Below are 27284 nucleotides of genomic sequence, written 5' to 3'. Positions count from 1 at the left end.
GCGTTGTTTCTGCGACGCACGTGCATCACGCGACCCCCATGCAGATCGATAGTCAGAGAGGGGGTTTTTGTGCTATCGGCCCGTGACGCGGGGCCATCGCACGCGCCCTCACAAGCGACGGGTGTTGGTTCTGAACAGCGTTCGGTAACATAGGCATAACTTCTTGTACATAGCTTTGTTCAAGACCCATAATATACCGTCGGAAAGATATTTTGAAGGGATATAACTTTCATGTTTTAGGTTTCCTCAAATTCTCAATGGATTTTCACGAAATTTGAATGGAAGGCAGTGTATCGAAAACTTAGCCGATTCTATAGAATTTTAAGTGTCTTACTATTAGCCATATTGAGATGATCATATCTGCTTGCTCCGATCTCTGATTGGCTTGGTCCTTATATCGTTAGAAATCTATTTCTACATACTACAACTTTCATTAAGGGTGTTTTCCCCAAATTCCCAACTAATCAAGGATTTATGGCTGCCCGAAGTAGGCCTATCAACCATTTTCGCAAAACGTTCAAACCTTCAGTTTTTCCACTAAAACTCTAATGATATGAGTCTAAACTTAGTTCCAATATACGGGGTGTTACAACTGCGTCCTCCAGTCGTACTACACTAACACCGGCTCCGGCAGAGAAGCCCAGAAAATTCATCGGGATTGATTTCAAACGATGGCAACAAAAGATGTTCTTCTATTTAACTACTTTAAGCCTCCAAAAGTTTATTAAGGAGGTCGTTCCGGTTCTGCTGGAATCAATACTTGAGAATGAACGTTTTGTTGTAACTGAGGCGTGGAAGCACTCAGATTTCTTGTGCAAGAATTATATTCTTAGCGGACTGGAGGATGATCTTTACAACGTCTATACTAATGTGGGCACATCAAAGGAACTATGTGATGCGTTGGAAAAGAAATATAAAACAGAAGATGCTGGATTAAAGAAGTTTATCGCTGCCAAGTTTCTGGACTACAAAATGGTTGATGGCAAGTCTGTTGTTACTCAAGTTCAAGAGTTGCAGGTTATCATCCACGATCTTCTCGCTGAAGGTATAAATCTAATAAATACTTTTGTCGAAAGTATTCAGTGAGCTATTACTTACATATTGTTTGTTGTAGGTTTGGTGATTAGTGGGGCGTTTCAAGTTGCGGCAATGATAGAGAAGTTGCCTCCTACATGGAAGGACTTCAAAAAATACTTGAAACACAAGCGAAAGAAGATGACACTGGAAGATCTCATCGTCCGGTTGAGAATCGAGGAAGATAACAAGGTAGCGGAGAAGAAGGCAAATGGGAGATCAATCATAGGGGGAGCACATATTGTTGAAACTGCCCCAACTAATCTGAAAAAGAGGAAAAAGGCATCGGGACCAAGGAACTATCCCAACAAGAAGAAATTCAAGGGAAACTGCCACAATTGTGGAAAAATCGGACACAAAGCTGCAGACTGTCGTGCTCCGAAAAAGGAAAAGAAGAAGGGCCAGGCTAATATGGTTGAAACAAACGAGGAAGTTGATGACTTGTGCGCTATGTTGTCTGAGTGCAACCTAGTGGGAAATCCGAGAGAGTGGTGGATTGACTCTGGTGGCACTCGCCACATTTGTGCTGTTAGAGAAGCCTTTGCTTCATATGCTCCCGCCGGGCCCGACGAGACCATATATATGGGAAATTCTGCAACGGCCAAGATTGAAGGTTATGGAAAGATACTGCTGAAGATGACCTCTGGCAAGGTGGTGACTCTCAACAACGTCTGTCGTGTTCCTGAAATTAGGAAAAATTTAGTATCTACCGGACTTCTAGTGAAGAACGGTTTTAATTGTGTTTATGTTTCTGACAAGGTTGTAATAAGTAAGAACGAGATGTACATAGGAAAAGGTTACCTCATAGAGGGCCTTTTCAAACTGAATGTAATGGTCGTTGATAATAATAATAATAAAGTTTCTGCTTCGTCTTACTTGCTTGAGTCCAATGATTTATGGTATTCACGTTTAGGACATGTCAATTATAGGACCTTGCGAAAAATGATTAGTTTGGAAGTATTGCCTAAGTTTGAATGCAATCAATCAAAATGTCAAATCTGTGTTGAATCTAAGTATGTTAAACATCCTTATAGGTCAGTTGAAAGGAATTCAAGTCCTTTAGACTTAATCCATACAGATATTTGTGACATGAAGTCAATCCCATCTCGCGGTGGAAAGAAGTATTTCATAACTTTTATTGACGATAGTACGCGGTATTGCTACGTTTATTTGCTTAATAGTAAAGATGAAGCAATTGAAGCATTCAGACAGTACAAAACTGAAGTTGAGACTGAACTTAATAAAAAGATTAAAATGATAAGGAGTGATAGGGGCGGTGAATATGAATCTCCTTTTGAACAAATATGTTTGGAATATGGCATTATTCATCAAACAACTGTCCCTTACTCGCCACAATTAAATGGAATTGCGGAAAGGAAAAATAGAACACTGAAAGAAATGATGAATAACCTGTTAATAAGTTTTGGTTTACCCTAGAACTTGTGGGGGAAGCTATTCTAACAGCTAGCCGAATACTCAATCGAGTGCCCCATAGCAAAAAAAAATAAAAAAAAATCTATTCCATACGAAAAATGGAAAGGAAGGAAGCCCAATTTGGAATACTTCAAAGTGTGGAGGTGTTTGGCCAAGGTGCAAGTTTCTAAACCCAAAAGGGTAAAAATAGGACCTAAAACCGTTGATTGTGTTTTCATAGGATATGCCACAAATAGTAAGGCATATCGATTTCTGGTTCACAAATTAGAAAATCCCGACATTCAGGTGAATACGGTAATTGAATCAGATAATGCTGACTTCTTTGAAACCATATATCCGTATAAAAAGGAATGTGAGTCGTCTAGCAAAGAATCTAAACGACCTCGGGAAGAAACAAAGGAAAATGTTCCTGATGAGGAAAATCCAAGACGCAACAAACGTTAAAGGACGTCTACTTCCTTTAGACCAGAATTTCTAAAAATTTTGTTGGAAAATGAGCCTCGAACTTTCAACGAAGCTATGTCTTCATCGGAAGCTCAATTTTGGAAAGAGACAATCAATAGTGAGATAAAATCCATATTGAACAACCATAACTGGGAATTGGTTGATCTTCCTCCAGAATCCATATTGAACAACCATGACTGGGAATTGGTTGATCTTCCTCCAGCGAATAAACCTTTAGGTTCCAAATGGATTTTTAAGCGGAAAATGAGAGCTGATGGTACTATTGATAAATATAAGGCAAGACTAGTTGTTAAAGGGTTTAGATAACGAGAAGGACTTGATTACTTTGATACATATTCACCGGTAATGAGGATTATATCTATTCGGGTGTTAGTAGCGTTAGCCGCTGTGTACAATCTTGAAATCCATCAAATGGATGTGAAAACAGCCTTCTTAAATGGAGAGTTGGAGGAAGAAATTTACATCAAACAACCCGAAGGGTTTGTAGTTCCAGGGAAAGAGAAGAAGGTGTGTGGACTTGTTAAGTCTCTTTACGAACAGTGGCATGCAAAATTTGACCATACGATGCTGTCAAATAGATTCAAGATAAATGAGTGTGATAAATGTGTCTACATTAAGAACACTCCAAACCACGTTGTCATTGTTTGTTTGTACGTGGATGATATGTTGATAATGCGTAATGACATTGCTAACATAAATGCTACTAAGCGTATGCTTGCTAGTAAGTTTGATATGAAAGACTTAGGAGTTGCCGATTTAATTCTGGAATTAAAATCCATAAGACTCCTCAAGGTCTAGCATTGTCTCAATCTCATTATATTGAAAAGGTACTTGAAAAGTTCAAGTATTTGACTTTAAAGCTGCAAAGACGCCAATTGATATGAACCTTGCTCTTGCAAAGAATAAAGGTGAAAGTCATTCTCAATTGGATTATGCCAGAGTGTTAGGAAGTTTGATGTATATCATGAACTGTACGCGACCTGATATTGCGTGTGCTATAAGTAAACTAAGTCGCTACACTAGTAATCAGGACCAAAATCATTGGCTGGCAATGAAACGAGTTTTGGGGTATTTGAAACATACTCAAAACTTTGCTTTGCATTATAACAGGTATCCTGCAGTTATTGAAGGATACAGTGATGCAAATTGGATCACCGGTTCAACTGAAACTAAATCCACAAGTGGATACGTTTTTGCCATAGGTGGAGGAGCAGTGTCTTGGAAGTCATCCAAACAGACATGTATCGCTCGCTCTACAATGGAGTTTGAGTTCATAACTCTAGACAAAGCCGGTGAAGAAGTTGAATGGCTCCGGAATTTCTTAGAAGACATTCCATTTTGGCCCAAACCGTTGGCTCCTATATGCATACATTGCGATAGCCAAGCGGCAATAGGAAGAGCCGGGAGCGTTATGTACAACAGAAAGTCTCGTCACATACGACGAAGACATAATACCGTTAGACAACTACTCTCTAGTGGAATTATCACAATTGACTATGTTAAGTCAAGAGATAATGTGTCGGATCCACTAACTAAAGGCCTAACTAGAGAGGTGGTTGAAAGATCATCAAGGGGAATGAGACTATGGCCGAGGACAAGTCATCGTGGCGGTAACTCTACCTAGAAGACTGGAGATCCCAAGATCTAGGTTCAAAGAGATCAAGCAAAGTCATTGATGACGGTTCAACATTGTCACAATAATTTTTTGGTCAATTCTCGTGATGAGACAATGTTCAGTACTAGGATAAAACATTAAGGCTTTTTAATGGTTTCTAATTTTAATACGGGGTATATCAAATAGTGTATCTACGAGATGACATATTTAGGAATCACATATGTAAGTGTGAAGTGTAAGTCGCTTTAAGGAGAATTCTGGAAGGCCAATTCTCTACGCACTTATGAACCAGGCAGTGTTCATGGCTGAAACGAACAAAACAATGAGAACCAAAGACGGTTAAAGGGTTAATTGTGTGACATATAGTTGTCTAGGTATACACCAAAGCTTGATGGTTCAAAGATATCAAATCTACCGATTTACCGAGTATATCCGACATATGTTCACTACGGAAAGTTCAAAGAGAAATCTACTTATCAGATGCGATTAATCCTTGCTTACGAATCAAACAATTTTTTGTCATGCATGTTTTTCATCATATAGCCATTCCCCATTCATGTAGGGGATTGTTAAAGATAATTAATGATTGAAGCTAGCTAAGTTAGTGTGAATGAGATATAGAGGGAAAAAGACAATGGAAGGAAAATGAAGTTTAAAGCAAAGTTCCTTTGAAAAGGAGCTTTGTACCACACTGGTGGTAGAAAGGGAAAGTTATGTGCTTATATTAGAAATCACTTCTTCTAGATTTTAAAGGGTTGAGAAGAGGGACTCCCCTCGCGCCGTCATCGTCGGTCGGCTCGGCTTCGGCTTCGGCTTCGGTCTGATTATCTGATTGATTGATAATCTTTTTGGACCAAATTTATTTAACTTCAATCTTCATTTTCTAAAATTATTTTTTATTTCCGCGGGAAAATATTAATTGGTTAATTGGTAATTAATTAAATTTAAATCCCAACGTTCTTATTTTTTGGGAAAAGGCAAGGCCTTTCCGAACAACCACCAAGCCTATTCTGAACAGGCATTTTCGAGGCTATATAAGCTGAGGCAATGCCTCATTTTTCAACTACTGAAATAATTTTCTGCATAGCAAATTCTGCATTCTTTTTACTGAAATATAACTATCGAGTCTGTGTGTGGTTCGTTGCCAAATTTGAGTTTGTCAAAGTTGTAGGCGTTTGAGGTACCGCCACTCCTGCGACAGGTATATCCGTTTTATCCTGGGAGGGAATAATCCATAACCTCGGATACAGTGAGGGGATTAAATTCCTTAAGAACACACAGTGAATTCTGTGGTCTCGAATATTTCTTAGTTTCTGAAATTTTTTCCAACTTTACACAATTTCTGTTTTTCCTACTTTCTGGTTTTTACAGTTTCTGGTTTTTGTTTCCTACGGGTTCTGGACACAGTTATACCAACACCTCCATTAGCTCGAAGATTGTGATGTTTGTACCTTATTTAATTAGAATAGATTTTTTTTAACTAATAATTATCCCTATCGGAAAAAATGATAAAAATGTATTTGACATGGAACAATATACTATTATGTTAAGCTCTTACATCATCTTAAATGTACGATTCACATCTCATGAGAAATTTTTATTTGATTTTTTTCGCGGAAAAATATATTATATATATACGATTAAATTATTATTATTATTATATATATATATATATATATATATATATATATATATATATATATATATATATATATATATATATATATATAATATGCACATGTCGAATCTTTTTGACATCTTCACGCATTATATTTTTTAATTAATTTGAATCTCTTGTGAAAAATTTAACTCTAGCACTGTTTCTTAGTGCAGATTTATTTGCCCCCATATTTTTGTCATCACTGATCCCCTTCGATACGATCTTGGTCGGCTCGATGCTGCCTGCATTGTATAGTTAATTATATTCAACACATTTTCCTTATGTTTACTGTTCTTTTGTTATAGAGATAAACATAACACTGACATATTATTCTAGAATCTATTCTCATTCTCTGTGCATTGTATTGATTGCAAAAAATCATGTTCATACATTTGTTTTTCAGTTAGGTACGATTTACATCTTTTTGCTTTCCCATCCGATATTCAATATTTATTTTGGATTCAATTAATTTTGATTCGTATCGAAAAGTTTTACTTTGAGGGTAAAACGTTCCTATAAAATTATTCCACTATCAAGTCTCAAACTCAAAATCTCTAATTAAGGATGAAAGAGTATTACCGCACCACTACAACCTTTGGTACGCTTTACTTTCTTTACTGCTGAATTGTGATATATAAGCTTCATTCTGATATAATTCAGAGTGTTCTTAAGTGAGGATTATTAATTGTTTTTTTTTTCCATTAGTTACCAAAATAAGAAAGTTGGTCGATGAAATTAATATCTCCAATATGTACCTACTGACTTTTTGATAGTGTTATCTTGCAGTTCATGGTTGGGAAAGATATTCTTCAAATCGGATCTCCCCATCATAACAGGTACATGCACTTTAAATCATTGAAACTTGGAAGGAATTACAAGTAACTCAAGAAGCATGTTATCTATCATAGAATCGTGGCGGGACAAATGAGATTTCTATATTCTTATTGAGTCTCGAGTTTGCGTTCCAAGAACGGAGAAAATCTTAGTATGGAGCACTTCCTTTAAAGGGTCTTACACGAACTAAAATTCTTTGAATTCGTCTGACCAATGAATTTCGGTGCGCTCATTCTTGTTACAACAACAACATACCCAGTGTAACACCACAAGTGAGGTATATATGGGGAGGATAAGATGTACACAGACCTTATTCTCTAAATTTTCAAGGTAGAGAGGTTATTTTCTAGTAGAGCCCCGATCGGTTGCGCTCATTCTTGTTATGAGAATGAAATGACGCCCACGCTTGACTCGAGATCAAGACTCCTCACAACTCACACCAATATATATCAGCAGTGAACGAATGACAATATTTTGATTAAAAAGGCAGGCCGGAATTGGAAGATTTTTATACTCTTATTTTGAAAGTTTTTGGTTCACATCTCGAAAATGAAAAAAATCTTGTTACGAAGAGCTTCGTTCAAGGGATTTACACAACACAAATTAAATTAGTGTGATAGGTGAAATTTGGATACCGAATGATATTATGACCTTGCCACACCACTAATATCTTGACTTGCTTTTAAGTCAATTGTGTCAAGCAAGTACCTACACAAACTAGATAAAGAGATAGACATCACTAGACCGCCCAAAATGCTTGAACCATTTGCTCTCACTATTTGACCTTACCTGCCACAATTTTGTGATTGTGTTCTCCCAAGAAGATTTGGCTTTCTTTTTCTAGAAGCCCATCAGGAAAAAAGCGACAAACATTCCCAATTCTTATGTGTACACGCCACATTTTTGATAGTGCTTATGTGGGGCTGTGGGCCTATTGACTTCTTATAGGATGGGATGTGATCATAATATCTCGAGTTTCTTTCCTTTTTTTGGAAGAAGATGCTGATTTTTGACTAAAAGTACACTTAAGCATTCTCTTATGAGAGTTAGGTATTTCACACTTTTGGATAATTAATCACTATGATCTTGATATAAATTTACCAATGCTTGTCCTTTTCCCGGCTGGTTTACATAAATGTCTTCTTTTTACGCCACCAATTAGATCTTGTCCTTATTTTCAAAAGTTGTACAAATATAACCATTCGGAAATTATTCTTCGGGACACTTTCGAGCGACGTTAGATTCGGGTCTAATGTTTCTCATATATTATTCAAACCCATTTATAAGCAACAAAGTACATAATAAACTTTTCACCAAATCAATTTATTAACTGAGCCCATTTGACACTCCTAAATATCATCAACCTAAATTGATGTTCAGCTGAGAAAATAACAGCAAAAACCAACTATAGGCACAGAGTAATAAACTTTTCTCCAAATTCATAAACAGCTTAACATTGCAAAGCCCTTTATTTATAAACATTCACTTGCTAGTGAAGATCGGCAAGCCACAGACTCTCAAAGCCAACGTCATGACTAACTAAAATTCCAGGATATCAGTTAAGGGACTCAGCATCATAGATATCTTTTCTATTTTGTGAATTCATTAAAGGCAAAATATCATCTTTTCTATCTTTGGCTAGTAGAAAGCTTACAAAAATTCAAAATTTTATATAATAATGAGGCGAAAATAATTGGTGACCAGCATTGCCATTTCGATACGTGGTGCCAAATCAGTTTGGTTTACCAATTTCACTCTTTACTAAAAGAAGTTTTGTCTTTTCAAGCAAATTTGAGTTTCTCAATATATCAAAGAATTAACATTGAAAAACTTATCACCCACGACAGTTCTTTAGCATTTTCAATCAGAAAGAACCCAGATAAGCAAAAAGTTTAAAGCTTTGAATCTAATTACACATACCCAAAATAACAAAAATCAAGAAAATCCCAAAAAAGGACAAGAAAATCAAGATGACCTAGAATTTTGAAAATTTACTAAAATTTAATTTTGAAAAGACTGAAATTTGTAAATTCAAAACTTGATTTGGTCACACCGTTTGACTTATTTGAGAATTGGTTGATAATGGTTTTTGATTTTTTTTTTTTTTTACAAAGAAAGATTAGATCAAGTTGGGCGGGTTGGTCTACAATTATTATTTATTCCATCTTGACCCAATCCATTTTAGCCCATATGAATTTTGGGCAGGGTTGGACAATGACCCATTTATTGAAGCAACTCATTTTAACCGCCCCGAATTCAGTCCAACCCATCTATCACTTCTAATCCCGACCTATGAACTAGTTCGCCTTTTTATGGGACAACTCTTTTTCAACTACACGAGAGACATTTTGGTTAATTTTAATAAAGGGAAAAGGGTCAAAAATACCCCTCTACTTTGGAAAAAGGGCTAAAAATATCCTCCGAACTTATGTTGGGTCAAAAATATCCCTCTCAGCCTTAAAGTTTTCAAATATACCCCTGTCTTGACGGAAATTATCCCCCCAAATAACCCGAAATCATTTTTTGAACCCGCTCCATCATTTAAACCCGACCCAACTAAATAATAACCCATAAGATCCCCTTATTCCCCCAATTCCCTCAAACTTCAAACCTACATATTGGGAGAATAAGGAGATCTTATTGGTTATTATTTAGTTGAGTCGGATTTAAATGATGGAGCGGGTTTAAAAAATAATTTCGGGTTATTTTGGGGGATAATTTCAGTCAAGACAACGATGTATTTGGAAACTCTAAGGATGGAAGGGGTATTTTTGATCCAAAATAAATTTGGAGGATAATTTTTAACCCTTTTTCCAAATTAGAGGGATATTTTTGACCATTTTCCCTTTAATAAATGTAGCATGCCTATGTTCGCTTTCCAAGTTGGCACAAACAAATTAATTATGGCCTTGTGGGAACCCTCTTTTCCCAAACAAATTAAGTGATGGCCTTGTGGTATATTGACTGTTTACGCTTGATTCATGCTTTTACATATAAAGTAATTAGACTGTCATCTAAACGTCCATAAGTTTTTTATTTTTTATTTTTTTTTATAGGATGGTTATTCCAAAAATGGACCACGAGCGAAATTTCTGCTTGTATTTCCATGTCAATTTCGCTACTACTTATAAGGGCCTAATTCTCGACCAAAAGCCTGTTAGGCCCACTGGTGGCCCAAAATTAAACCAAAATCCAAAGTACGTATGCAAACAGAAAAATATTGCAATAAGTAGCAAAAATCAGATTTCTGAACAAGCATATGTATAATTAGTCAAAGTACAACTTGATATTTTAATATTATATATCCCGCATCATACGGATTTTAATACTAGTAAGTAGAGAAATTAATGCATTCACAAGGTGGTTAGGCAGTTCTACAAGCATTTGTAAAATGATTATTTAGGTGAAGGCAGGTAACTATTACTTCCTTGTTATTTTTAGTTTCCTTTATGTCTAGTTTTCCTCTTCTTTAATTCAATTATTGTTGGGATTGTTTCGACTCTTGTATTTTCCTCTCCATTTGATCTTGGCATATATTCTTCTTATCATGCTCATTTATTGGACCTCCTTTTACAAAATTAGACATTGATTTCATAAATGGCCACTCAACTTTTATTTTATATATCTCGCTTATGCAGTAGGACAATACCGTGAAACAAAAAGCCACAAACAAATTTATAAATTGACAGTAATTAAGTTGTATACACTCAAATTCTGTAACATTCTGTAACCACACTGTCCACATATTGAACTTTAATTTGAGAAATATAATGATCTTTCTACAGTTTATCACACTGTGTTGGTACAAACGATAATGTTTCCTTATCAAGATCATGAATCACCATCATATTTTGTTGTTGGACATTTCCCAAAATAGACATTCCACTTGAACTTCCCATGGCCAAACAAGCAATTCCCATACTTGAATCAGCAATCATATAATTATCAGCAGGAAAATCCATGTCTGCACCTTCAAAATGGAATACCAATTTTGGAACTTCTATATTGTTTGTGTCTGATGGCAATTTGAAGCAAAGATCTAGCCCAGTTGAGCTTGAGTCATCCACCGGAAGGTTTATCTGCAGTTATTAATTTCGCATATTAATATTGAACTTCATATGTTATAATAGAAAAGTCACAAATGACAACAACAACAATTACTTCTCAGTCCAAATATGTTTCGGCTGTAATAAAGTGACCTTACTGTTATAGCAAGTAAATTTTTTGACTTTACTGTTAATGAGTAAAGTTCAGTTATTTTAATGTAACAAAAGCAATTTAGTAAGCATAAGTGAAATTAACATATGTTTACCTGTGAAGAAAACTCTTTCTTGAGAAGACTAAATGCACTTTGTTCCAAGTATGTTATGGTTGTCCCAGAGTCAATTATCATTCCTCCACTACCATCTTGGTTGAGTGCAAATGTGGATTTCTTGATGGACAATTGAGTATCCCCAACAGATATTCCTTGTAAGGAAAGATAGTAAAAAGATGGTTGTATTGGGTTTTTCACTAATGAGGTTGTGATGATATTGGAATAATCATCATGCGCTACTGATCCCATCAGGAGTGTACTGCTGTGGCTGTCAGCGTCAGCGTTAATCGAGGTCAGACAATACGAGAATTTAGACATGTGGAGTTGAGAGACGAGCGATAGTGGGCCTCGCCCAAGGCCCACTAAGCCCGCACCTTGACTGAATCCACTACCTTCATTCTCATTTCCACATCCAAATGCGACATTTGGGATTGAAACTTCACCAAAAGTGAATGTTTCACTAGCTAAATACCCTTCACTTGATGAATAATCACCATATGTGTACATATATTCACAATTACTATCCCCACAAGATGACATAGGCAATGCTTCACAAAGTTTATTAGAACATGAAATTTTGGAAAACGTCGATGATTTTGATGGATCAAAAATTGGTGTGGATTGATCAAAACACTCTTTACAAGGCTTACATTGAGTCCAAATCAGATCACTTCCAGTATCCATTATAGCATTATAAGACTCACTTGGGTTTCCAATTGATATTTGCATGAGAAACTCACCATTTCCTGCATGGATTGTTGACTTTACATTTGAGTCATCTTTTGATGATAAAGTTGCAAAATTAGCCACCAGGCTTAACCTTTGAAGCCTCGATTTCCCTCGTTCCATCGCGCGTTGTAAACGCTCGAATTTTGTGAAATTCCCACCTGAATCAATATGTTTTAAGCTCACCTTGAAGCCCTTATGGTTGTTGAAAACATGCCTAGATGTTGAGTTCACTTGCAAAGCAAACAAGATTGATGATAGGAAAAGAAATGGGATGAAATAGGCAAAGTTTGATGAAGTCATTTTCGGCAATATATATATATTAAAGAAGATGTAACATTTGTTTGCGTGAATATATGTATCAAACACAAAATGAGGGATCAAAAGCGAGTATATAGAAGAGGAAAAAAAAGTACAAAGAAAAATGGAGGAGAAATTTGGAGATTGAAGTGATGAGATCAGTATAGATGAGAAATTTCAACATCAAAGGGAAGGTGAGATATCAACTTAATACCACACCATTAAAATGGTTGTTGGAGATGACAAGAAAAAATGTGATGAAGTGTCAGAGATTTTATTTCTTTTAATTCATTTCTATTTTAGTTTAATGTAGACAAGGTTATAATTAACAAGCAATGTGGTTATCATTATTCTATACTATCATAATTGAGGTCTCTCTTATTTATTACGTAGGTATAATAATTCTTGAAAGTTATTTAATCTTCTATATTACGGAAGAATAATTTTTTCTCATTTTATACCAAAATTTTGGCTTGTTTTATATTAGCCAATAATCTGTCGCAATCCTCCTCCTTTATCTAAATTGAAACTGACAATGTGAGCTTGGTCCGCAAAGATCAACAATGAATTTAAATGAGAATTCATATAACGGACCACAACTTGTTTAGAATTGAGATACGTTAATAACAAATTTACTTTTTATGTAGTAAACAAAGTTCCTTGTAAAAGGTGGATAGGAAATCTATTAATGCTATTATTTCTTGCTAAAACTTCGTTTACCCAATTCTTGCTTGCTAAAACTTCGTTTACCAACTTTGGTGGCAAGTCTCAACCGTTGGCCTGAGTTAATAATAAAATTAACATCAGATAATTTAACCTACTACCTAGAAAATAAAGGGCCTCGAATGATAATAATGAAGAACAAAGACGAATAATAGGACCTCCTTTTTTTTTTTTTTTTTTTTTTTGTGCTTCTCGTCAGCTGATGAGATTATCTTGAAAGAGAGTTGGTGGACTAACTCTTTTACTAATGATAATAAAACTTAAAAGAAAAAGTGGGGTTGGGATTGTGGCTCTGTGATAGATCTAAGTGTATGACTTATGGTTTCATATTCGAACGTAATAGCTTTGTCGAGAATTCTATATATGTGTTAATCATTCATTAATAAGTATAAATAATACATTTCAACCTCAGCAAATCAAATCCCAATCAAGAATCGATAATGTTCAAATTGTGAAGTTGGCCTATGTTATGTGTGTGCTTTTTTTTTTTTTTGGGGTGGGGGCCGTGGGGGGTGGGGGGTGGGGTTGGGTGTGAGTGGGCATGTGGTGTTTGCTTGTTTTGTCCTCCAAGCATTGTTGAACTAAAGATAAAAAAGGTAGTACCTACATATTGAGTAGGCATGATTATTGAGCATAAGTACAAAGATCATTCTTTTCGATAATAATACATTCTATTAACTATTGTACTTCAATCTCTTTTTCTTTGCTATTATAAATTGTCACTTACTTCCCTCAAACAGAGGATAAATTTTTTATTTTTTTTTATTTCCACGAGAAGTTTTAAGTCATTTATTCTTAGAATTACCTCTAGGCTTCTAGGTAACTCTCAATTCTGGAAGCATGAAAGCTAATCATGCGTTTCTTTCCTTGGAATTGTTTGCGTTTTGCAATGTCAAGTCAAAGTAGTTGAAGTAATTGATATTCTTTAATTAGAAATGGATGACATGTTAGTTGAGTTGAGGCCATCAGAGTGATTGGAATGGCCAAACAAATTTTGACAGTATCTAATTAGGCGTTTAGATGTGTGATTTGAAACCATGGTTGGAAATCATGAGATGAAATCAGCGTTTGGACATGCATTTCATCTCATGGTTTCAAAAATTTTAAATATAAAACTTGACCCGTAAGTTTATATTTTGTAAAAAAAAAATCAAAAAAAATCATAAGTTGGTAGATATTTTTAACAATTACTCCCACCAACCATTTACCAACCTTTATTTATGTCTACCATGTGGGAGGATTATATTAAGACGTAGTTACATTACTATTCATGTTAGAACTAAAGTTTGATCAATTAATGTTGCATTTTTTAGAAAGGGTTTCTAGTAACTTATTAATTTTGTTATGAACTATGACTTGCTCATTTGGTAAAATTGTATAAAAATTGAGAATATTTTGATAATTTTCACAACTTGTGGGGTTTATATGCCTATAAAACAAAATACAACTTAAAAAATTCAAACTGCATGTCCAAACGGCTCCTAAATTTGACAGAATTATTTATTTTTTTCCTCTAAAAAGAAAACCATGACTCGTATAATTGGATTACTATTCCAACCATTTTTTTCTATAGAAAAGCTAAATGTAAATCGTAAGTCTATCTCAACTCTTCATTTTCTTTTTTGCCTAAATTGAAGTCTTAGCTCGTGCATTTACAACTTTCTCGCACTATTTCCTAACTTACATTTTTACATTTGCAACCTTCATTTTCCTACTATTCTGGGTTTCTAATAGACTAAAAGTCCTTCCGGCCCCTTGTGACTGTGAATTGAAATTCAAATAGGCAAACCAAGAAATAATAGAATCGTATGGGTCACAGAGACTGCTGAAAAGTAAAATAAAATATATTCCTCGAAGTAATTCTGATAATGACAACAAAAGGTTTAAGACACACAATGCATCCAAGAACAGATTCTTGCATAATCTTCCATAAGGTCAAAGTTATCAAAGTTTAGATTTTTCCTTTGCACCTATCTAGTACCAGTAAAGGAAGTGAATATCCCCTAGCAGTTCTAACAAATACATAATGGACTAACTTTAAAAGTCATGAACAAACTCTCACCAATCAGATTATGGCTCTCTTTGTCCCCTCTTAAAGAACAAAATACAGATTAACAGCATTAGCCATGAATTGAAGATGTAGAAACACTTGCTGTAAAAGCTTAGCAATTGAAGAAACGAGCAATGGAGACTTTGAGTTGAGCCATGGCGATATCATTCTGGCAGACTGAACTTCCAAAATTTAGCCGATCCTGGTTCTATGATTCTCCATGGTTGGCACACAATGCCAAATATCTTTATCCAATTACACCTGAGCAAGAAACTCTCTTTAGATTGTGCTTTTATAGACCAATCGAGTTGGGCCTCGATTTATTTTTGCTTGATAGCTTCATCATATTTTCTTCCTCCAGTTTTTTCCTTAAAGCAGCCTCCTCCTTTTGTCTTTGAATGAGCTCTAACTCCCGAAGTCGTTCTTCCTCTTTTCGCTGCGCCTCGAGAGCCTCTCTCCTTTGAGCCTCTTGTACCCTCCTTCGATTTTCCTCAAGCATTTTGTCTAGCTCCTCTCTTTCTTTTCGTGCTTTTTCCTGTTTAATCCAGTGTTATGTTAGAAACAATGCCATTGAAAGGTTCACATATCTGTATAATTTACAAAGAACGTGAAAGTTTAACCTCCATGAAATGAAAGACAAGAAACTGTGGAATTGTTAAAAGACAAGATTCATAAAAATGGAAGAAAGTCAGCAGACACGCTCTCTAAGGTTGAACTAGCAAGTAGGTTTTCGGAGTTTCTATAGACAGGAAGGTTTGTAGAGAATATCAGGTTCACAGGCCCATGCCTAACCTCTTGAAGAGAAATACTGCTACTAAAGGACGAGTAGAACAAAGGAAGATTTAAACTTCTCCTGCTTCCTTCCTCATCTGAACTAAGAACTAAAATACTTATCTTTTAGTAGTAAAGAACATGTTATCTTTCATATAAGATCTCATAAGATACGATGACAAAAAGGAGTACAGGAGCAGAGAATATACTGATTAGAAAATATCAACAATGGGTCAAGAGTCAATAACCACCCTAAGAGAAACTTACTTCTTTTAGCCTTGCCTCGGTAAGAGCAGCTTGCTTTTCTTTTTCAAGTTGAATTTCCACATCTTCAAACAGTTTTCTATGACCTTCTTCTATTCGTCTCTCTATTTCCAGCTTAACTTCCTCTGAACTCAACTTTTCCTCTACCCTTTTCCTTATTTCTTCCTCCAATCTCTTTGCAGTTTCCTCTTCTAATTGCTTGAGTTCTGCCTCTAGCTGTAGCCTGAAATTTATTCAATTCGTTCAAAATACAGAGCACATGAAATAAAAGCTTAACTCTTCAGCACTTACCAAGTTTGATAGGAAAAACAAGTTAAAGCAACAAGTGTGCTTTTTTTTATTTTTTATGATAAGGTAAGATGTTGAAGCAACAAGCATGATGCACAATGTATCTTGAAACATAATAGCCTGAATGCCCAGAATACCACCAATGAAATGTACAACACATTTTTCAGAGGGTTTCAGACCCACAGACAATCAGGTCATAAACTCCTCTCTTAGTAACCCAACACCAAAAGTCTACAATGGTTGAACGCTATACTAAAACCACTGGTACAAATATGTTAACAAGAGCACTAATTTCGTAAAAGGACACTGGATAACTCAACAATGATATATAAGCACGCAAAATATATATCACTATCCTTTCACAACGACATAAAAAGATGCGACTACTGCTTGCTTCTTGATGTGGTACCCACACACACGTTATTTAATTTCTTATAGTTTACTTAGAGCCTGTTTGGATGGGCTTATGCCTATAAGCTGTGCTAAAAAAAATAAGTTGGGGTAGTCATTTTGTGTTTAAAATAAGCTCAAAAAAATAATTGGGCCCATTTGACTTAGCTTATCTAAAGCAGCTTATAAGCTGTTATAAGCCAAAAAAAATATTTTAAGCTGGCCAACCAAACACTCAAAAAAGCTGAAAACAGCTTATAAGCAACTTATAAGCCAATCCAAACGGGCTCTTACTGTTGACTTCTTTAACTTAAAGACTAAATCAAACCTCCGGAAAGCAACAATTCAAAGAAGAGTACTAGGGTGAAACTTAAGAACATAGACTGTAGCCAAAAGAACATCATGACGGCATCACATCGAACAAACCTTTTCTTTTCTTCTTCTTCTTTTTTCAATTTTTCAGCAGCACTTTTACGTTCAGTGGATGTAAGACTAGGACTTCGTGACTTGGGTATAGGAGACACCGAGGAACTGTGACTTCGTCGTCTCCTGTGACGCCTAGTCGTCGGGGACCGGCTTCTTTTGCGCCTTGCAGGTGAACGGCTCCGACGGCGGTGAGGGGTACCAGAGCGACTCTTTCTCCTGCGAAATAAAACAACAATAACTAAAAATGCATAAATGTGATAATGAGAAGGACACAACCAATTTCAACGAAAATCCGCTACTAAAATATAAGCTCTTGTTACAGAAACATAAAATTCCATTGTTGAGTTGAAATATCGCAAGGTAATATGACAAGAGAATTGAAATACACAAAAAAAGCCTCACCACCTAAAAGTGGTTAGGCTTCCTGTTTATTTTAAGTAGTGATAAGCAAGCAGGTCGAAAACAATTATAGCACTGTAGGCAACTAGGGGTTTTCAGGTTTGTACTAGGACTAGGGAAAGAGACAAAAAACCTTACAGTTTTATACAATCCTTGCCTAATCTAAAAATGAAGCAAAAACCTCCTTATTACTAGGAGCGCTGATATTAGTCCAGTGAAAAGTGTTTCTACACGATCTGATTCAGACTGATGCACCACGTCTACATTATCCAATACATCTATTTCCTCTTTCCAACAAATACTAAATTTGAACTTTCTTTTTTATTCTTTTTGATAGGTACTTAACTTGAGCTTTCTCACAGCTGAAAATTAAAATATTTGGAATTGAATTTGCAGTAATGAGAAATGGGTTTTAGCCAAGGAAATATGAATCATCTGCAAATAGAATTGACTCTTATGTGCTGAATAGAGTTGTTTTGTTGCCGAAACTTGAAATACCAAGGAAATATTAATGTATTATCTTCCTTTTAAAAAATAACCGTGGTGTCCAGGCCAGCTTTCGCGCACCTCGACCAGTTCCATCGAATACCTGCAGCCTCCCACCCGCAACAGGTATCAAGTAACTTTGTCCACCAAAACTACGACAGATGGGAAGTGTCTCTCTGGGAATTGAACCTGAGACCTCCTGGTATTCTCAACCCACTTCATTGACCACTAGGCTGCACCCTTGGGTGCTATATCATCTTCCTTATATTGAAAGATATGGTTATTTGCTCAAAACTATATCCAGCAAGTCATTGTCGTGTATAAAAGGCTGCAGTTCTAAGTAGAACACACACACTTACACCGTCTGCATGGCATTCCTAATTCCTATTCGCACACAATTTCATTTAAAAATCAACCTTCTTGTACTCTCTCCCCCCGCCCCTTTTATCCGACTACCACAATCAAACCAGACTATTCAAAAGTACAAGTAGTAACGCAGAAAGTTATATACGTGTAAATATATCGGCATGGATATACATATAGCAATTAGGAGATTTCTAGTTGAGACTTTAACAAACTACTAAATGAAGACAAACAACACAGCTTAAATTCCAACAACAACAACAACATACCCAGTGAAATCCCAAAAGGTTCCAACAGATACTAAAAATAGAAAAACAAAAAGAACTGTCTAATCTAAAAAATTGCTAAAAATTTCCAACAAATCAAAATAATTATATGAATGCAACAACAAAAGATACATTAATTTCAACTTCTATTCAAACTATTTTCATTTAAATTAGTAACCACACTCCATACACTTATTTAAAAAATAGAACAAAAATTGCATCTTTTCGACCAAAAGAGATACCCTTATTCATATACAGTAGCAATAAAGCATAAAAAAAAATGCATTTTTCAAAAAAAAAAAAAAGAAAAAAAAAAAAGAGAGATGCAAATTCATATACATTAGCAATAAAGCATAATTTATCTGTGTCGCTTTCGTTATTTGTATTTCCATATCGCTTTGAATCTCTTAGCCTTATCTGACCTCTTTTTATGCTTTTTATTGAGCCGAGGGCCTTTCGGAAACAGCCGTCCTACCAGGAGTAAGGTCTGCGTACACTCTACCCTCCCCAGATCCCACGTGGTGGGATTTCACTGGGTTGTTGTTGTTGTTGTAGCAATAAAGCATAAAAATTGCACCTTTCAAAAAAACAGAGCAAATTCATACTAGTATATATTAACAATAAAGCATTAAAAAAATGCATTTTTCAACCAAAAAAAAAAAAAAAAAAAAGGAGAGAGATACAAATTCATATATATTAGCAATAAAGCATAAAAATGCATCTTTGAACAAAACAGAGCAAATTGATACTATTAGGAATAAAGCATAAAAATTGCATTATTTTCAACAAAAAAGGAGATGTGAAGTGGAAGACTAAATAATATTACCTGGTGGAATAGGGTGAGCGGCTTCGATCACGGCGGCTCCGGCGGCTGCTGCGGCGGTGAGAATACGACGGCGACCGCGATATACTCCGTCCCATTATTACACACTTGGGATTGCTCGCTCAATTTTGTGTGCTGATAATAACGGGTTGGAGGGGGATTTTTGGGGCCCCGGTCCATTTTGTTGCTTGGCCCATGATTTTGACCCATCGTGGCCCAAAAGATTTATTGGGAACAGTGGGCTTCTTTCACTAATATCCATGGGGCAATTTGCACGATTGTCTTTCGCTAGGGGTGGTCTTTAATTTTTACCGCTCAAAATGGTGGTCTTTAAATTTTATCCTTTAGGCAGAAATTCTACCTTAAGGCCCAAATTTCACCTTGCAAATTATTTTTTGGAGTTCGAACCCACAACCTCGGGATATTAGGGGAAGGACAAAACTGAAAGACCACCAATTTGAAGGACAAAAATTAAAGACCACCCCAAATGAAGGACAATCCATGCAAAAAAATGATATCCATGGGGGAGAATTTATGGGCAAGTTACACATTTGGCCAGTTAGACAAAAATAATTATATTTTCTCAGCCAAATATACAAAAAGAAATATGCACTATTATGGATTTAAAATGTATATTTTATGTATATATATTAATATTATTAGTGGCAGACTGACAATGACGTCTATTACTTCAGTAAAACTACGACTTTAGCTCAAACCTTTTTTTGTGTGTGAAAAAAAAAAAGTAAATAGAATTACACGTGTATTTTACATGCACACTTTTGAGACTCAAATTCTTCCACTCCAGTTGCCTGTTGATTTTTAAGAATGATAAGATTTTTTTCGTCTAAATGATAAGCATTGTTGACCTGTAACTATTCAATACCCTTATGAAAAGTTGATCATATCGGAACGAATTAAGGGAGAATGACGAAACTGAACCCCGCATGGTGAATTCACAATTCGCCTATCATATTAAGAACAGGAACAAACAGCCAGCATACGGCTTGAGGGTTCGGCTGAACTCAGTAACTTTGATTCAAATCCTGTATTTGTCTTAAAAAATTCATTGAATAGATATAAATTGTTACTTTCGAACCTAGTAACTTAAACGAATTAGCATCCCGAACCCAGAAGCTTCAAATCCTGGATTCGCCTCTGAGAACAAAGGAGAATTTTAGAATAAATTGCCATCCTTTTGCTCAAAACATACACGTCTAAATTGTGAATCTGTCACTTCATTATATTCCTCAAATGAGGGAAAAGGACAATGTTAGAAAAGGAACACAGGTCACGGATATGAAAAAGACAATAAAGAGTATAGGAAATAACTTATTGAATGTTAGTTTTTGGTTGTGGGCATGAATAATAGTGTGTACGGAATACAGACATTGCATGAGCGAAACTGTAAAGTGAGTCCGTGATGCTGCTTTGTCTTTATACCTAAAATAGTTTTAGAAAATGAAAAGAATATCTGTAGATTAATATTTTACCCTTCACTTATTGTGCCAAGCATGAGTCATTTTGATGAATGATTTTGTAATATTATTTCCATTATTGTTTGGTTTAACTTCTCCAGACATTTGGACATATACAGGCCTCACACCACGAGGGACCAAGCTACAATATTATGTACGGATTTTGATAATAAAATGAGCTATGGCCTATGAGTACGATGATAGCTTGACAAGTTCAAAACTCATAAACTTCAAATTTTGACTCTGTCTGCAAACCATTGGTCGAGAGATGAGCCTCATCAGGAGATTCAGAAAAATTCACTTATATATACAGTACAACATCTCGAGGAAGGGGATTCAATTGAGCCCATTTCGATAAATGTGGCTCTGCCTCTGCCCCACTCCATACACAAAATAAAGAGAAAACAACACGAGAAATGACAGAAATTACAAAAAATATTTGAAGAATTAGATAGTAATTTTTCCTTTTAAAATAGAAAAGGATATTTATATATATACAAGTCCCTTTAACAAAATGCGCAGTCAATATTACAACAAACAACATTGTGTATTTTGTACAAGTGACTTGTGGACTTAAAATGTGTTCATCTTGAAATGAGGATCTTTTTCAATCCTCCCCCTTGAGAACATCTAACTCTAAGAATTACATAAGAAATGAACCTGTAAAGCAAGATAAAACAAACCATAATGAGCAAATTCTTCCTTCTACTTCCTTCACCACCATATCCTTCTTCTTTAAGCACTTGTTCACCACTAGCCAAACACATCCCAAACATGTATTGCAAGCATTTTCCAGAACCAGAAAACTCATTAATCAAGAACCCTTCAAAAGGGTACTTAAAAAGTGACACATAATGCATCCCAATCCAATAATTTGGAATCTCATTTTTTGAAACAAAGTATCCAGAGAACAAAGCACATGATCCCATCACAGCACAAACCAATGAGTTCCCAATGATGAAATTTGGTACTAAGGCACTACAGCAAACAACAACTGAGTTTGCTGTGTATAAAGTCAGCCAAATTAGTAGCAAAAAGTGCATGAATGCCATAAACTGCTTTTTCAAACCAACCATCCAGTATAATGGGGTTGAAAAAAGCAATGCGAGAATGAGCAAAAATGGCAAGTAGACAAGGCTGTTTGCTATGACATATGATGAAACTCTATAGCTCCCACAAGAAGTTTCTTTCATTAGTATTTCCCTTTCTTGCAAGAATATTGGTAATGCTTCTGTTGTGCTTGACAATAAATATGTCAAGATGAAGGCAAAAAGGCCTACCCTTGCTTGTGCTCCAACTAAATTTTGTTCAAGATTGTAAAATACCGATCCTAACACAAGCCCTGAGACTAACATTTGTAGTGTCTTACAACCAAAAAGCTCCTTTGTTCTGTATATGATTTTGCAAAATCTTATAGTAAGAATCACAATCTCTTGCAATCTTGAATTTGCAAAACCACTTGGGAAATCATTATGGATAGGCTTTGGCATAGACTCTTCATCAATTAGCTTAGATTCTTGAAAAAGTTGCTGCAGAGTGGACTTACCTGCAAATGCTTGGTATCAATACAAACTTAGCTAAAGATATGGCACAATGAAAGAAAAAGATCCATATAGGTGATACTACTAGTTGAGGATAGGTTTTAGACTCGTATGGAACTTTTTTTTTTTTTTTTTTTTATAATTATTAGTATTACTTTTATATATTTTTAACGCTTTCTCACTTTTATTTCAATTTCAATTTATGAAGAATTAACCTAATTATACACAATTTAAAATTTGTGTATAATTAGTGTATAATCTATGTATACTGGATAAGAAAAAGTGAAATGTGAATCCGGTCGGTTGTTTGTGTAAAGATCCCATTTCATTTATTATGATGATGATATGATATGAGCTTAATTGAAGAAATGAGGATTCTTGTAGCCGACCCTACTTAAGACTTAAAGAGTGAACTTACCTGAATTCTTTATCATGAGCGTTGATTGAGGCAGCAATGTGTGGCTTTGTTTCTGGATTATATCGATCGATTCGATGGCGAATTCCAGGATGTTAACATGAAGGGGAAGTTGTAATCCCATTAGGATCAACCTTAAACTAAGTTGTTCAATGGTTCCATGATGCAAGATTGCACCATTAGCCAAAAGTAGGATGGAATTGAACAACTTCATGATCCTGAAACATGGCTGATGAATACTAAGAATTATCGTTCTACCACGAGTAACAGCCATGGTTTTAAGCATGTCAATGATCTGCAATGCTGAAGTACTGTCAAGACCTGAAGCAATGGCAAAGTCAGAAATTTCGATAAGGGTGTTCAAGTTCAATATATATATATATGTATAAAGAGTAATTTTTTACTTATATGCACAATACAATTTTCTATATACACAGTATAATTTTCCGAGTAAGGGTGTTCAACTGACCACCTTACCTGAAGTTGGCTCATCAAGAATCAATACTCTAGGGTCATGGATTAGTTCAACTCCAATGGAAACTCTCCTCCTTTCACCACCTGAAATCCCTCGAATTCGATCATCACCAATCCTTGCACCAGCAACATGTTGTAAGCCAAGTTCTTGAATCAAACACTTGACCCTTGAATTCAATTCTTTAGCAGGAAGTTTAAGTCTAAGGTTTGCACTAAAACTTAAAGTTTCTTGAACTGTTAATAGAGGAAATAGAGTGTCCTTTTGTGTAACATAGCCTGAAATCTTCTTGAACCTTGCTTTATCTACTGGTTTTTGGTTCACAAAAATGGACCCACTTTCTGGCTCAATCTTGCCTGCTAAAACTTCTAAAAAAGTAGACTTTCCAGCACCACTTGGACCAACAATGGCTAAAATTTCACCTGATTTTGCTCTGCATTTCACATCCTTAAGCACATGCCTTGTAGCCTTTGGATTATTTCCCTTTTCCAATTCTTTAACTTCATGCAATTCTTGAACTCCACTAGAACACTTGTGATGTTGGTTTCTGCGAAAAAAATTAAAAGGGGTATCTCTTTTTTGTGTATAGATTGTGTAGTTGATGCCTATTGCTTCAATTTCACAACCTTGTTTCTTCATTGAACAAGTTTAACTATAGCTAACTCACACTCACAAATTTGCTTTGTTCTTTGTACCTTTTTTACTCTCTTTTTCCCAAGTTTCTAGATTTTTATTTTGTACTTTAAACTCTTCTTAATATATTTTATTCATGAGATTCAAGAAATATTGGCAGTTAGTGGCTGGGAGTTGTCAAATTATAATGACCTCTAGTTTCTATTAGAGTTTTTGTTTGATAGTTTCACGTGAACTTGTTTCGTTGAATATAGGTTCACGTGTCACCTTGCATGACAATCTAGAATTCCAATTCAATTGGGAGTATAGTAGTAGTATTATTGATTCTTCAAGTTCATAGCATTATTGATTCTTCAAGTTCATAGCCTTATAGATTGTTCTTCACCACCTTCCAAAAAAAAAATGGTAAATTTAATTTAGTGTGTTGAAAAAAGATGATTTTTATGAGTTTTTTTTTTTTTGTTGTACTACAATGATGTCACCAGATTAGAGAAATATATTATCAACAAGGGTTATGATGGAGTGTTAAGTATTTTCAGAGACGAAGTAAGAATTTGAATTTATGAGTTTTGAATTTTAGAAGGCAAGTTACTGAGTGCTAGTGAAATTATTTATATATAAGTGAATTAAGTTCTTCTGAACCCGTAAGTTGCATTGTGATTCTGCTCGATCCGGAGTACTCTTTCATCCTAAACCATAGATATCGAATTAAAGTCCTTGATGTGAAGCCGCCTTGTTAAAGAACGTTTTATCCTTCTAAAGGTGGAATTTCCGGCGTGAATCCATCATTTAGTCGGCCCATTGCATGTTCCCAACACAGGGTGCAGTGGGAAAAAAACACGAATGGTATTATAGACATGATTGTGGCTTTGGATATTTTACTTTGCCAAGATAATGTTAGTCTCCTTGCAACTTGCAAGCTCTTTTGTGGCATTTATTTTTCTAAGTTGATATGTATAACCCGTGATTCTTCCTATTGTACAAAGTCAATTAAAAATTTTAAAAGAAAATTGGAAAAGATTAGAGTATCAAAAAGTAAAGTCATTTCATTAGAAACAAATATAGTTCATCATAACATTATATCCATGAAGTTGGCTGGATGATGCAAATTAAATATTACTAGCTTTAATTTACAATACTCCTTTTTGACTTGTAATATTTGGTTGTACAATCGTCGAAGCAGCTTTCCATTTTCTTTTCATCTGCAACCAAAAGAATAAAAAAGAACAAATATTAAGTTTGGATTCATGGTTTCAGAAAAAATTAGAGGGCTTAGTAACAAAAGCCTTGAAGGTTGGTTCTGGAAATACCTATCATTTTCTTTTGCGCGGATTGTCCTTCTTTTAGGGTGGTCTTTAATTTTTGTCCCTCAAATTGGTGGTCTTTAATTTTTATCCTTCGCCTAATACTCCAAGATTCTGGGTTCGAACCCCAGCTCAGTAAAAAAAAAAAAAAATCGCAAGGTAGAGGTTTGGCTTCGCAAGACAGAATTTTGCCTTCAAAACTCTGCCTTAAGGTAAAATTTGCCTAAAGGTAGGCCGATAAAATTCTGCCTTAAGGCAGAGCTTTCAAGTCGCTTTTGCTGCATTTTGAATTTCTATTTTCTAAATGCTTTGATGTTTGTAAAATTGCAAGCAGTGATTGCTGTGCATGATGACGTAAATGGGTCGATTGAAAAATCAAGCAGTGGCATGGATGAGTTGCCAATTTTCCATGCTGAGAATATGCAAAACAACATGAAAGTCATTTAGGCGAAATTCTGCCTTCAAGCAGAAACTCTCCCTTAAAATTCTACCTGAATCATGCAAAACTCTGCCTTAAGGTTCCAAACTTTGTCTTGCGATTTTTTATTTTTTTTTAAATTTGACTGACGACGGTTCGAACCCAAAACCGAAGGGTTCTAATGAAGGACAAAAATTAAAGACCACCAATTTAATGGGCAAAAATTACAGACCACCCCAAAATAGGGCATTCCTGTTAATCGCCCAATAGCTATTGGACTTGGTCCATCATAATAGGTGTTATTAGCCCGTTAGCCTATTGATTTGTCTTCCTAAACCCTACCTATAAATACACTATTATGGGTATTGGAAAATACAAGTTTTTTCACCATAATAAGTTGGCTAGGATTTAACCAAAAAAAAACGATATGCATCTTCTGGATGATATCTGGGTTATGGATAAAGGAAATTTGTCTGCTTTGAAGGATTCCGATGACACAAATTGTGGTTGCTGCATATCCGCATATAAGTCTCCTAACTAATATTTACAAGATTTAAAACTACAGTTGGCTTTTCCATATGAAAGATGAGGGTTCTACTTTCTCTGATTTACATATTTGCTAAGAATTTATAGTCCTGATTATATACAAATTATTGGTTTTCTATTTCCTTTTCTTTTTTGGAATCCAAAACTAATTAGATCACTTCAAACAATGAATTTTATAAATTGAAATCTTGGTTCCATCCCTGAAAATCAGGGGCGCAGCTAGCTAGGAGACGCAAGGGGTCGGGTTTCATTCAAATCCCAACAGCAACAACATAGGGGAGGGTAGAATGTACGCAAACTTTACTCTTACATTGGGAGGGTAGAGAGGTTGCTTTTGGTAGGTCCTCGGCATAAGGACAAGCGATTCAAAGCATGATGAAAAAGAAATAACAAATAAATCATGGCAACATATTATAAAAGCATGATAGAACAGTAATACTATTACTAGTATGGTTCATTCGAATCCCCTTCAAGTAAAAATTATACTGTATATAAAAGGTCAAAATTATACCTGTGTTGACATTGGCGCAGTTCTCATAACAACTAGTGTTATGAGTCATAGCTTGATAAATTCTAGGAATTGTGCATCTTTTTGTGCAAGCATGATTGCAGATGACAGGTTGAGCAGAAAGAATACATGTAAGTCTGCATAAGGTTTTGCAAGATATTTTACTGTCACTAATATTTGCTGCAATAACATGATTTGCTACCATCATGAAAAATATTGCAAATCCAAACACCATTCTGAGATGATTCATGGTTGTAATATATGTTTTTGATTTGATTAACAATGTTTAAAATAAAA

At 35.3% G+C, this 27284-nt stretch overlaps 4 protein-coding genes across 5 annotated transcripts; all 4 read right to left on the bottom strand.

Moving 5' to 3' along the window:
* Positions 1-10733: 10733 nt before the first annotated feature.
* LOC132639982 (aspartic proteinase nepenthesin-1) lies at positions 10734-12662 on the bottom strand. Its single transcript, XM_060356364.1, has 2 exons — positions 11395-12662; positions 10734-11161 (listed from the first exon to the last, which is right to left on the bottom strand). Exons 1-2 carry the CDS (start codon positions 12424-12426, stop codon positions 10862-10864), a joined length of 1332 nt encoding a protein of 443 aa, XP_060212347.1. The 5' UTR covers positions 12427-12662; the 3' UTR covers positions 10734-10861.
* Positions 12663-15046: 2384 nt separating this feature from the next.
* Positions 15047-19832, bottom strand: LOC132639981 (uncharacterized protein At1g10890). Its single transcript, XM_060356363.1, has 4 exons — positions 19676-19832; positions 17336-17551; positions 16235-16454; positions 15047-15731 (listed from the first exon to the last, which is right to left on the bottom strand). Exons 1-4 carry the CDS (start codon positions 19768-19770, stop codon positions 15489-15491), a joined length of 774 nt encoding a protein of 257 aa, XP_060212346.1. The 5' UTR covers positions 19771-19832; the 3' UTR covers positions 15047-15488.
* Positions 19833-21602: 1770 nt separating this feature from the next.
* Positions 21603-24361, bottom strand: LOC132639979 (ABC transporter G family member 5). Of its 2 annotated transcripts, none has more exons than XM_060356361.1 (3): positions 23584-24361; positions 23110-23427; positions 21603-22705 (listed from the first exon to the last, which is right to left on the bottom strand). In XM_060356361.1, the coding sequence occupies exons 1-3, from the start codon at positions 24215-24217 to the stop codon at positions 21735-21737; spliced, it is 1923 nt and encodes a 640-aa protein (XP_060212344.1). In that variant the 5' UTR covers positions 24218-24361; the 3' UTR covers positions 21603-21734. The 2 variants fall into 2 exon arrangements, with proteins under 2 accessions (XP_060212344.1, XP_060212345.1); XM_060356362.1 differs by having other exon boundaries at positions 21603-22696; positions 23584-24359.
* An 876-nt stretch (positions 24362-25237) lies between these two features.
* Positions 25238-27284, bottom strand: LOC132642149 (uncharacterized). The gene is made up of 2 exons (XM_060359412.1): positions 26991-27284; positions 25238-25413 (listed from the first exon to the last, which is right to left on the bottom strand). The coding sequence occupies exons 1-2, from the start codon at positions 27235-27237 to the stop codon at positions 25337-25339; spliced, it is 324 nt and encodes a 107-aa protein (XP_060215395.1). The 5' UTR covers positions 27238-27284; the 3' UTR covers positions 25238-25336.

The sequence above is a fragment of the Lycium barbarum genome, chromosome 5 (assembly GCF_019175385.1).
Source record: "Lycium barbarum isolate Lr01 chromosome 5, ASM1917538v2, whole genome shotgun sequence".
Classification (NCBI taxonomy): Eukaryota; Viridiplantae; Streptophyta; class Magnoliopsida; order Solanales; family Solanaceae; genus Lycium; species Lycium barbarum.
Note: the sequence above shows the minus strand (reverse complement) of the source record. Positions and strands in the feature narration are given on the sequence as shown.

What these genes read in the sequence shown, in the direction of transcription:
- LOC132639982 (XM_060356364.1), bottom strand. Translation starts at nt 12,426, where the DNA reads ATGACTTCATCAAACTTTGCCTATTTCATCCCATTTCTTTTCCTATCA. An exon ending in AGAAAGAGTTTTCTTCACAG is followed by an intron (nt 11,162 to 11,394) that starts GTAAACATATGT and finishes TAATAACTGCAG; the next exon opens with ATAAACCTTCCGGTGGATGA.
- LOC132639981 (XM_060356363.1), bottom strand. Translation starts at nt 19,770, where the DNA reads ATGGGACGGAGTATATCGCGGTCGCCGTCGTATTCTCACCGCCGCAGC. An exon ending in GAAGAAGAAGAAAAGAAAAG is followed by an intron (nt 16,455 to 17,335) that starts GTTTGTTCGATG and finishes AATAAATTTCAG; the next exon opens with GCTACAGCTAGAGGCAGAAC. An exon ending in CCGAGGCAAGGCTAAAAGAA is followed by an intron (nt 15,732 to 16,234) that starts GTAAGTTTCTCT and finishes TGGATTAAACAG; the next exon opens with GAAAAAGCACGAAAAGAAAG.
- LOC132639979 (XM_060356361.1), bottom strand. Translation starts at nt 24,217, where the DNA reads ATGAAGAAACAAGGTTGTGAAATTGAAGCAATAGGCATCAACTACACA. An exon ending in TCTTGATGAGCCAACTTCAG is followed by an intron (nt 23,428 to 23,583) that starts GTAAGGTGGTCA and finishes CCATTGCTTCAG; the next exon opens with GTCTTGACAGTACTTCAGCA. An exon ending in GCTCATGATAAAGAATTCAG is followed by an intron (nt 22,706 to 23,109) that starts GTAAGTTCACTC and finishes ATTGATACCAAG; the next exon opens with CATTTGCAGGTAAGTCCACT.
- LOC132642149 (XM_060359412.1), bottom strand. Translation starts at nt 27,237, where the DNA reads ATGAATCATCTCAGAATGGTGTTTGGATTTGCAATATTTTTCATGATG. An exon ending in CTGCGCCAATGTCAACACAG is followed by an intron (nt 25,414 to 26,990) that starts GTATAATTTTGA and finishes TTTTGGTTGCAG; the next exon opens with ATGAAAAGAAAATGGAAAGC.